The 12,312-nt window shown below is 38.8% G+C and overlaps 1 protein-coding gene and 1 non-coding gene across 2 annotated transcripts; one reads left to right on the plus strand and one right to left on the minus strand.

The window, feature by feature from the left end:
* The first annotated feature begins 3,547 nt into the window (after positions 1 to 3,547).
* On the plus strand, positions 3,548 to 12,279 carry serpine3 (serpin peptidase inhibitor, clade E (nexin, plasminogen activator inhibitor type 1), member 3). Its single transcript, XM_054615299.1, has 9 exons — positions 3,548 to 3,625; positions 6,772 to 7,080; positions 8,400 to 8,600; positions 9,298 to 9,540; positions 10,085 to 10,283; positions 10,375 to 10,475; positions 10,650 to 10,736; positions 10,829 to 10,912; positions 12,204 to 12,279. The coding sequence occupies exons 1-9, from the start codon at positions 3,571 to 3,573 to the stop codon at positions 12,254 to 12,256; spliced, it is 1,332 nt and encodes a 443-aa protein (XP_054471274.1). The 5' UTR covers positions 3,548 to 3,570; the 3' UTR covers positions 12,257 to 12,279.
* On the minus strand, positions 7,911 to 7,983 carry trnar-ccu (transfer RNA arginine (anticodon CCU)). Its single transcript has one exon. It is a non-coding gene; the product is annotated as a tRNA-Arg (tRNA).
* Positions 12,280 to 12,312: the final 33 nt, after the last annotated feature.

Genomic DNA, 12,312 nt, shown 5'->3' on the forward strand with positions numbered 1-12,312 from the left:
AGGAAGTTGGACACAGGAAGTGGGACACAGGAAGTGGGACACAGGAAGTGGGACACAGGAAGTGGACCGGTCTGAGTCTACGTCCACAATAATACGTTTCTGTTTAAAGCAGGTTGTAAAACAAAATTGATCTACGTCCACATGAGCGTTTCAACATCATTTTAGAAATGATCTCCGTCAATACTAGCACACCTGAAAATGAATATCACATGACTATTCAGGTTCACTGGGCATGCGTGTGCCACTTTAAACAGGAAGTAGATTCACAAATCAAATGTACTTTAAAATGAACACTTACAAATCAAAGTTTATAGAATATTCCTCTCGGTTTCATTGTTGTCTGTTCTCACTCGTAGCTCTGCTGGTGGATGAAGCATTTATGCTTTTGTTCCTTTACAGTTTCTTTGTGAACTTCACAAAAGTTGTGCAGAACAAAATAAGCATTAATTAGAAAAGGAAAGTTGAGAGGTCATTTTAATAATTTAACAGAACAGCTTCAGAAACAAAGTGAAAAGAAATGGTTGATGTGAAATATGATACATCTTAAATCCTTAATGTTTCTGTGTAAACGTAATGCTCTTTTTCAGGCTACGCCTCTGTGGTTCCACAGGTGAGCCTGTGTTTAACAATAGGACACTATGAATTGTGGGTAATTTTCTTCTAACAAAGTCTGCAGACCTACAGACCTCTATATCTCTATCTATATAAAGATCTATCTATACCTATATATATATATGTATATATATATATATATGTATATATATGATATCATATAGATATAATTACATTTATATCTATATGATCTACCAATCATTCAGGTTTATTTTATTACATTCCAGGTTTTATATGTAAGTGGTTTTAAATAAAAACACTAAAGAGATATTCCACACAATTATCATTTTTAATTTGCTGTCATGGATTAATATGTTTTCATAACTCAGTTGTATCTTTATCATAATAAACACATTGATATGTTCTACTGTCTCTTATTAATAACTTATCATAATAAACACATTGATATGTTCTACTGTCTCTTATTAATAACTTATAATAAACACATTGATAAATTAATAACACACATTGATATGTTCTACTGTCTCTTATTAATAACTTATATAATAAACACATTGATATGTTCTACTGTCTCTTATTAATAACTTATTATAATAAACACATTGATATGTTCTACTGTCTCTTATTAATAACTTATTATAATAAACACATTGATATGTTCTACTGTCTCTTATTAATAACTTATCATAATAAACACATTGATATGTTCTACTGTCTCTTATTAATAACTTATCATAATAAACACATTGATATGTTCTACTGTCTCTTATTAATAACTTATAATAAACACATTGATATGTTCTACTGTCTCTTATTAATAACTTATAATAAACACATTGATATGTTCTACTGTCTCTTATTAATAACTTATCATAATAAACACATTGATGTTCTACTGTCTCTTATTAATAACTGTATGTTCTACTGTCTCTTATTAATAACTTATCATAATAAACACATTGATATGTGGTGTGTGTGTAACTTATCATAATAAACACATTGTATGTGTGTGTCTCTTATGTGTAACTTATCATAATAAACACATTGATATGTTCTACTGTGTGTTATGTGTGTGTGTAAACACATGTGTACATGATATGTTCTACTGTCTCTTATTAATAACTTATGTGTGTGTGTGTGTGTGTGTGTGTGTGTGTGTGTGTGTGTGTGTGTGTGTGTGTGTGTGTGTGTCTCTGTGTGTGTGTGTGTGTGTGTGTGTGTGTGTGTGTGTGTGTGTGTGTGTGTGTGTGTGTGTGTGTGTGTGTGTGTGTGTGTGTGTGTGTGTGTGTGTGTGTGTGTGTGTGTGTGTGTGTGTGTGTGTGTGTGTGTGTGTGTGTGTGTGTGTGTGTGTGTGTGTGTGTGTGTGTGTGTGTGTGTGTGTGTGTGTGTGTGTGTGTGTGTGTGTGTGTGTGTGCCCGGTACCTTCCTCCCTCCTCCTCCTCTTATAGTCCGGAGGAGGGAGCTGGAATCCCGGACGAGTGGTACGGACATCGCCGACGGAGACCACGAACACGGCGCGGAGCGGACCCCCTTTAAACAGGTCTTATGACTAGAGACCGGCTCAGAGACACACCACCGGAGGAGGACCGGACCAGAGACTGCAGACCGGGACAGAGAGAGGACCGGACCAGAGACCTGATACAGGACTGGACCAGAGACCAGAGAGAGGACAGGACCAGAGACCTGAGAGGACAGAGACCAGAGAGAGGACTGGACCAGAGACCAGAGAGAGGACTGGACCAGAGACCAGAGAGAGGACTGGACCAGAGACCAGAGAGAGGACCGGACCAGAGACCAGAGAGAGGACTGGACCAGAGACCAGAGAGAGGACTGGACCAGAGACCAGAGAGAGGACTGGACCAGAGACCAGAGAGAGGACTGGACCAGAGACCTGAGAGAGGACTGGACCAGAGACCAGAGAGAGGACTGGACCAGAGACCTGATACAGGACTGGACCAGAGACCAGAGAGAGGACTGGACCAGAGACCTGAGAGAGGACTGGACCAGAGACCAGAGAGAGGACAGGACCAGAGACCAGAGAGAGACTGGACCAGAGACCAGAGACCTGGACCAGAGACCTGAGAGAGGACTGGACCAGAGACCAGAGAGAGGACTGGACCAGAGACCAGACTGGACCAGAGGACTGGACCAGAGACCAGAGAGAGGACTGGACCAGAGACCTGAGAGAGGACTGGACCAGAGACCAGAGAGAGGACTGGACCAGAGACCTGATACAGGACTGGACCAGAGACCCAGAGACCTGAGAGGACCGGACCAGAGACCTGATACAGGACTGGACCAGAGACCAGAGAGAGGACAGAACCAGAGACCTGATACAGGACTGGACCAGAGACCTGCAGACTGGACCAGAGAGAGACTGGACCAGAGACCTGATACAGGACTGGACCAGAGACCTGAGAGAGGACTGGACCAGAGACCTGAGAGAGGACAGAACCAGAGACCAGAGACCAGAGGACTGGAACCAGAGACCTGAGAGAGGACAGAGACCAGAGACCAGAGACCTGAGAGAGGACAGAACCAGAGACCTGATACAGGACTGGACCAGAGACCTGAGAGAGGACAGAACCAGAGACCTGGACAGAGAGAGGGACAGAGAGAGGACTGGACCAGAGACCAGAGAGAGGACTGGACCAGAGACCTGCAGACTGGGACAGAGAGAGGACTGGACCAGAGACCAGAGAGAGGACAGAACCAGAGACCTGCAGACCGGAGGACTGGACCAGAGACCAGAGAGAGAACAGAACCAGAGACCTGCAGACCGGGAGAGGACAGAGACCAGAGGAGACTGGACCAGAGACCTGCAGACCGGGACAGAGAGAGGACTGGACCAGAGACCTGATACAGGACAGAACCAGAGACCTGAAAGAGGACCGGACCAGAGACCTGATACAGGACTGGACCAGAGACCTGATACAGGACTGGACCAGAGACCTGCAGCCCGGGACAGAGAGAAACAGTCGGGGACAGACAGGCTGGATGGTTGGAGTCCATCTGAGAGAACATTTGGAGAAACTACCTCACCTGTACTCAGGTAAGACCAAGACACCTCAGACATCCTCAGTAATATTTCACCAAGACAGAAAAGATCACAATGAGTTCAAACTAATATTTATATTTTTCAGAAGTTTTCTAAACATTTACTAAAGTAAAAGGAGAAATACAACAGTGGAAAAAGTAAAAATGAATGCTAATTATGCAGAACTGAGAGTACGGTAAAGTTAATTACTATAATATTATTGGGTTAATATTATTGGTTATTGGGTTAATGTTATTGGGTTAATGTTATTGGGTTAATGTTATTGGGTTAATGGGTTAATGTTATTGGGTTAATGTTATTGGGTTAATTAATGTTATTGGGTTAATGTTATTGGTTATTGGGTTAATGTTATTGGGTTAATGTTATTGGGTTAATGTTATTGGGTTAATGTTATTGGGTTAATGTTATTGGGTTAATGTTATTGGGTTAATGTTATTGGGTTAATGTTATTGGGTTAATGTTATTGGGTTAATGTTATTGGGTTAATATTATTGGGTTAATGTTATTGGGTTAATGTTATTGGGTTAATGTTATTGGGTTAATATTATTGGGTTAATGTTATTGGGTTAATGTTATTGGGTTAATGTTATTGGGTTAATGTTATTGGGTTAATGTTATTGGGTTAATATTATTGGGTTAATGTTATTGGGTTAATGTTATTGGGTTAATGTTATTGGGTTAATATTATTGTTAATGGGTTAATGTTATTGGGTTAATGTTATTGGGTTAATGTTATTGGGTTAATGTTATTGGGTTATTGGGTTAATGTTATTGGGTTAATATTATTGGGTTAATGTTATTGGGTTAATGTTATTGGGTTAATGTTATTGGGTTAATGTTATTGGGTTAATGTTATTGGGTTAATGTTATTGGGTTAATGTTATTGGGTTAATGTTATTGGGTTAATGTTATTGGGTTAATGTTATTGGGTTAATGTTATTGGTTATTGGGTTATTGGGTTAATGTTATTGGGTTAATGTTATTGGGTTAATGTTATTGGGTTAATGTTATTGGGTTAATGTTATTGGGTTAATGTTATTGGGTTAATATTATTGGGTTATTGGGTTATTTATTGGTTAATGTTATTGGGTTAATGTTATTGGGTTAATGTTATTGGGTTAATATTATTGGGTTAATGTTATTGGGTTAATGTTATTGGGTTAATGTTATTGGGTTAATATTATTGGGTTATTGGGTTAATGTTATTGGGTTAATGTTATTGGGTTAATGTTATTGGGTTAATGTTATTGGGTTAATATTATTGGGTTAATGTTATTGGGTTAATGTTATTGGGTTAATATTATTGGGTTAATATTATTGGGTTAATGTTATTGGGTTAATGTTATTGGGTTAATTTATTGGGTTAATGTTAATAATATTATTGGGTTAATGTTATTGGGTTAATGTTATTGGGTTAATGTTATTGGGTTAATTAATGTTATTGGGTTAATATTATTGGGTTAATATTATTGTTAATTTAATTTATTGGGTTAATGTTATTGGGTTAATGTTATTGGGTTATTGTTATTGGGTTAATATTATTGGGTTAATGTTATTGGGTTAATATTATCAGTGGTGGAATGTAACTTCATCTCAGAGATAAATATTGTACTTTCTACTGTAGTAATGTATTTATTAACTTAAGAAACTTTACAAAAGCAAAATAATAATAATTATCATTATTATTATTATATATTAACTTTTATTTTTGGTATCTAGGTATATTTCTATGCTACTTTTTTTTTTAGTAGTTACTAGAACTGTTGAAAAATGTAGTAAAGTAGAAGTGCAGTATTGTATATAATTGAGTCACTCTAGTAAAGTACAAGTACCTCCAAAATGTACCAAGTAAAGTACTTGAATAAATGTACTTGTTTACAGTTCTTATGATAAATAGACAAATATTTCCGCTTATGTTTTGGATATTTGTACATCAAAGTGTGAAATATTATCTGAGCACCATGTTGACTTGATTGGCAATATTCTCTCCACAGTGACCTTATACTACTACAGTACCACAGTACTGTATACTACTACAGTACCACAGTACTATAGTACTACTACAGTACCACAGTACTATAGTACTACTACACAGTACCACAGTACTACTATAGTACTACTACAGTACCACAGTACTATAGTACACAGTACCACAGTACTGTATACTACTACAGTACCACAGTACTATAGTACTACAGTACCACAGTACTATAGTACTACTACAGTACCACAGTACTGTATACTACTACAGTACCACAGTACTATAGTACTACAGTACCACAGTACTATAGTACTACAGTACCACAGTACTATACTACACAGTACCACAGTACTATAGTACTACTACAGTACCACAGTACTGTATACTACTACAGTACCACAGTACTATAGTACTACTACAGTACCACAGTACTATAGTACTACCACAGTACTGTAGTAGTATACAGTACCACAGTACTGTAGTAGTACTACTAGTACTGTACTGTAGTACTACTACAGTACTGTGTACTGTAGTACTACTACAGTACTGTGGTACTGTAGTAGTACTATAGTACTGTGGTACTGTAGACTACTACAGTACTGTGGTACTGTAGTACTATAGTACTGTGGTACTGTAGTAGTACTATAGTACTGTGGTACTGTAGTAGTATACAGTACTGTGGTACTATAGTACTGTGGTACTGTAGTAGTACTATAGTACTGTGGTACTGTAGTAGTATACAGTACTGTGGTACCGTAGTAGTATACAGTACTGTGGTACCGTAGTAGTACTATAGTACTGTGGTACTGTAGTAGTACTATAGTACTGTGGTACTGTAGTAGTATACAGTACTGTGGTACTGTAGTAGTATACAGTACTGTGGTACTGTAGTAGTACTATAGTAAGGCAAGGCGTTTCTATCAGATAAAAAAGAAACACAGTAAACACATTAAATTTAATCTATTTAAAAAGAGGAAACGTTTTGCGTCATCATTGGTGTAAAACAGCTTTGACTTTAAAATGTTGCTGTTGTTGTAGTACTATATGAAGTAGTACTGTAGTAATACTCTACAGTACAACGTTTGTAAGTCAACTTCAACTGCTGCAGATCTTTGTCATGGATCTAGTTCGACCCACTGACCTTCTCTTGGTCCTGCAGGATCTAGTTGGACACCTGCCCCCCCGTCCTGCAGCTGTGAGGACATGCGTCTCCTTCCCGTGGCTTCGCTCTACATCTGCCTCTGGTTGGTGGAGTGGAGCCGGTGTGACGGCAGCCTTCAGTCCAGCATGGCGGAGCTCCACGGCCGCTTCGCCGTCCGCCTCTACCAGACGCTCACCGAGACGGAGAACAACTCCAACCTGATGGTGTCTCCGGCCAGCGTGTCCCTGTCTCTGGGGCTGCTGCAGCTCGGGGCCCGGGGCAACACGCTGGCTCAGCTGGAGGCCTCGCTGGGATACAACGCGAAGGGTAGGAGGCTTCAGGAGCCATGAAACCTGCCGCCGTCCACAGCGGCTCTAATCTCATTAACGCCGCTGCAGCTCGGCCTCGGGGTCAACGGGTCGCTGTGTTTCATCACAAACACAACGAGAGCTGCTGGTTCTTCAGGTTCTAATCAATCAGGACATGTGTATTTAAAACTAACCTGAGAGAAAACGTCACCGATTGAATTGATGCAAATGTTGTTTTCATATATTATCGATTGTTCTTTCCATTAAATGTCAGAAAACAGTTGAAGAACAGTTCAAAACTTAAAGATTTTCAGTTCACAATGAGAAAAAACCAGTTGAAACCAGTTGAAACCAGTTGCTCTTTGACTGAAATGGTTTATTTTGTGAGGATCCACCAGCGAGTCATCTCTTGGCTTCAGCTCTCTGATGATCACCCTGAGACGCCGTCTCTCTGTAGAAATCAAGCCGCTTATAGGAAATATGTTTTTTGAGGTTTATTATAAAATAAATGACACAGATAAGGTCAGCGGTATGGAGTAAGAGGATTGGCATAAAAAAGAATAAATCTGTAAATGAATAAGAGTGTGGATGTGGAAATGTAAAGATGAAAAAATAAAAGAATAAAATAAATAAATAAATAAATAAATAAATAAATAAATAAATAAATAAATAAACAATAAAACAATAAATAAGTAAATAAAAAAGTTGTTTTAATCTATGACAGTCAGTTAGATTGCAGTGGAGATGACACAGTATATGTTAAAAAGAACCTAGCAGAGGATGGTTTCGATCCATCGACCTCTGGGTTATGGGCCCAGCACGCTTCCGCTGCGCCACTCTGCTGTCAATCACCCCAGATGGGACTTGAACCCACAATCCCTGGCTTAGGAGGCCAGTGCCTTGTCCATTAGGCCACTGGGGCTGCACCAAAGAGTCAACAAATGCAGTCTTATTTTCACATTTATTTCTTTATATATTCATTTATATATAATTTATATGTATATCTTTTTATATGAAGGGATTCTGTATATTTAAAAAACACAATCTTAATTGTATTATTATATAATATTATATCACTTTATTTTTATTTTTCCTGCTATTTGCAACAGAAAAAAAACTTAGGAGAAAAGAAAAAAGAAAAGGATAGAAACATTCTATAAAATAAGTAGTTAAAAATAATTCAGGAATATCAATAACAAAATACAGTGATTTATATTCAAACAAATAGATATATATTTAAAATGAATAATATATAACAGAAAAAAATGTACAAATAAATGTAAAAATAGATGAAAATGCTAGGAATCATTCTTACATGACGGTCCTCCCGTCCCGCAGACGTCCAGGTCCAGGACTTCCTGCTGCGTTCCCACAGAGACGGCAGTAACAGCAGCTCCATGCTGCAGCAGACCGTCACGCTGTTGGTGCAGAGCGGCGTCCAGCTGCTGGCCGACTTCACACAGCGAGCAGCGGCCTGGACCGACGGCGGCCTGCTCCGAACCGACTTCAGCCGAGCCAACCACACGGGACACCACGCCGGTACGAGAACGCCGTGGAGCTCCATGTGGAGATGAAGGAGGAGGAGAGGGGATGTTATTGAGCCTTTCAGCCTCTTTTACATCCTTGTTTTGGTTTAACGGCTCATTTACTGACCGACTCAGCTGCAGCTGTTTTCTGCACAAAGTTAAACAAAAGAGCATTTAGCAGCTGGATATATGGATATGTTTCCCAGTAAGATTCATTCTTTAGTTATTCTTCATGTGGAAACAGGAAACCGTTTCCTCTTTATTGATGTGTCAGCTTGTTGTGGAGTTATTCTAATGCAGCTTTAACTCTACTTATTCTTAGAACACATGAAGAGTTTTGCTTCGTAGATAACATTCTGTATTAAGAGGTAATATTGAAAGTAGAAAGTCTGATGAGAAGAAAGTCTGTTAAAAACCAATAAGGATAATATGAACATGATTATGTAAAGAAGTATTTCTGCTTAGTCTTACAACTTTGATGACTGAAGCCATTTTAGTTTCTTTATCTTTTAATCCTCTTTCTAGTGTGTGATCATGTCCCAGGGGAGGTACAGATCCTTTTATGTCCTGTAAATGTTTTACCGTCTTTTTACGAACATGTGAATGTTCAACAAACACATGTGACCCCGTGTGATCAGCTCTTCTGTTCATGCATCATTAGCGTTTGCAGCTTTCTGAGATATAAGTTGACATCCCCCCCCCACACACAGATGAGCCGTGGCCCCTCCAGGCAGGAAGCAGCAGTGGGGAGCTGTCTGGCTCCGGTGAGCCCCAGGCCGAGGCCCCGTGGTGGGGCCGTCGGCTGCAGATGGCGCTGCTCAACACGGTGGTGTTCAGGGGCGTCTGGCAGAAACAGTTCCTGTTCAGCAGCACACAGAACCTGCCCTTCATCCTCTCTGACGGGACCGCCGTCAAGGTTCCCATGATGCACCAGGCCAGCGAGGTCAGCTTCGGTAAGAGACGCAGAAAACACAGAGTCCCTTTTCTTTTCCGTCAGTTACATGAGAATGACTCGTTTTTATGGTTTCGTATCATTTATTATGTCTTTGGGTTTCTGGTTATTGATCAGATAAAATGAGTCATATCATCACTTAAATCACTGTTTTGATATTTTAAAGGCCTAACTTAAGCCTCAGTATGTTTTAAACTGGGTGAGTTATATAAAGATTTATCTTTGGCACAGTTTCATGAACAAAGTTATTAACGATGGAGACCAGAACTGTTTCCTACCAGGCATTAAAGGTGTTTGTTTCTGCCGTAAAGTCCATTTTAACATGGAGGTCTATGAGGATGTGACTCTTTAGGAGCCTCTAGTGGACGTCTGAGGAACTGCAGTTTACGTCACTTCCTCGTTGGCCATCAGAGTTCTCCACACGTTTTGTTTAATGGAGAAGTCTCAGTCGGTTGCAATCTGAACCTTCACCACTAGATGGCTCCAGATCAGCCACACCGCTCCTTTAAACCGACTCATCCAAACAAGCTCCGCCCTCGTTCCAGGTCAGTTCAGGACGGCGTGGGATCAGCGCTACACCGTGGTGGAGCTGCCGTACCTGGGCCGCTCCCTGAGCCTGCAGGTGGTTCTGCCCAGCGACAGGAAGACGCCGCTGTCCTCCCTGGAGTCCCAGCTCAGCGCCCGCCAGCTGGCCTCCTGGGACACGGGCCTCCGCAGAACCAAGATGGATGTCCTCCTGCCCAGGTCCAGATCACACACACAGAGATGGGTTTTTAATTAGACGCTGAACATTGTTTTCAGGTTAACAAACTACTTCCTGTCTGCTGGTTCGCAGGTTCAGGATGCAGAACAGGTTCAACCTGAGGTCGGTGCTTCCCGCCATGGGCATCAGCGACGCCTTTGACCCGACGGCGGCTGATTTCACCGGAATATCAGGTCAGTGCTTTTAAGAGTGATATAAAAGAGGTTTAGTTTGAACAGAACTACTAAAGGCTCCAGGTGTGTTAGCTCTCAAAGTTCAGCTCTCAATCTCACAGGAAGTCAATGTGAGACTACAAAATAAAGGCACTGTTTTATACCTGATTGGCTGACCGTTTGTGTCCTCTGCAGTGGAGGAGAGTCTCTACGTGTCCGACGCTTTCCATGACGTGAGAATAGACGTCACGGAGGACGGGACGAAGGCCGCGGCGGCGACAGGTGAGAGGCACGACGTCATTAATAATAAAGTTATGCAGAATGTGACCTTCTCTTCAGGTGATGATGAAATAAATGACCTGTCATCATTTCAGCCATGGTTCTCCTCAAACGGTCCAGAGCTCCGGTTTTCAAAGCGGACCGGCCGTTTTTATTCCTGCTGAGACAGATTAACACAGGTATTAATCTGACTGTTCACACTCCAGCCTGCTAGTCTGTTATAATGTGTAATAATAAACATTATAGAGGTTATTACAGGTAATAATAAACATTATAGAGGTTATTACAGGTAATAATAAACATTAATAGAGGTTATTACAGGTAATAATAAACATTATTATAGAGGTTATTACAGGTAATAATAAACATTAATAGAGGTTATTACAGGTAATAATAAACATTACAGGTAATAATAAACATTAATAGAGGTTATTACAGGTAATAATAAACATTAATAGAGGTTATTACAGGTAATAATAAACATTAATAGAGGTTATTACAGGTAATAATAAACATTAATAGAGGTTATTACAGGTAATAATAAACATTAATAGAGGTTATTACAGGTAATAATAAACATTAATAGAGGTTATTACAGGTAATAATAAACATTAATAGAGATTATTTTTATCTCTGCTATTTTCATTTAACTTTATTAACATTTAGTTTTTAATTGTTAAAATCGCTTTTATTCATCTCTAAATTTTTGTCAATCCTGTCCTATTTTGTTTTTATAATTAATTTTCTTGGAGTAATAATAAACATTAATAGAGATTATGACATGTAATAATAAACATTAGTAGAGATTATTACATGTAATAATAAACATTAATAGAGATTATTACAGGTAATAATAAACATTAAGAGATTATTACATGTAATAAACATTAATAGAGATTATTACAGGTAATAATAAACATTAATAGAGATTATTACATGTAATAAACATTAATAGAGTTTATTAGATGTAATAATAAACATTAATAGAGATTATTGGGTGTTTTTAATAGAGATTATTGGGTGTTTTTCTATCTGACAAGTTCACTCAACATGTGACGTATTGCGATTTTCATTCAACTTTATTAACGTTTAGTTTTTAATTGTTAAAATTGCTTTTATTTATCTTCAAGTTTTTGTCAATCCTGACCTATTTTGTTTTTATAATTTATTTTCTTTGGAGTTTTTCTGTCTAGTGTTATGTTGTTTGATAACTTGAAATTCAATCAATAAATAAAGTCATTAAATGACACTCTGCATGTCACTAGAGGACATTAAAAACATGTTTAAGGATTCTATTTAAAGTTGTACCAACAAGCTGAATGCAGTTTATTTTTCTACAAACATATTTGTTCTTAAAAAGTGTTACAATTAGAAATATTAATCATAAATAGCATTTTTAGGAATTTAGATCTACAAAAACGACCCTTTGAAGTCAAAGACTAACATGTTTATTGTTGTTCTTTATTTCAGGATCCATCTTGTTCATGGGTCGAGTGATGAACCCATCAGAACAACAGGACTGAGACACACACACACTCTTCTCCCCACTACATCACCACTGGTATTTATTTGTGGATCC

Source organism: Anoplopoma fimbria, chromosome 16 (genome assembly GCF_027596085.1).
Source record: "Anoplopoma fimbria isolate UVic2021 breed Golden Eagle Sablefish chromosome 16, Afim_UVic_2022, whole genome shotgun sequence".
In the NCBI taxonomy this organism is placed as follows: Eukaryota; Metazoa; Chordata; class Actinopteri; order Perciformes; family Anoplopomatidae; genus Anoplopoma; species Anoplopoma fimbria.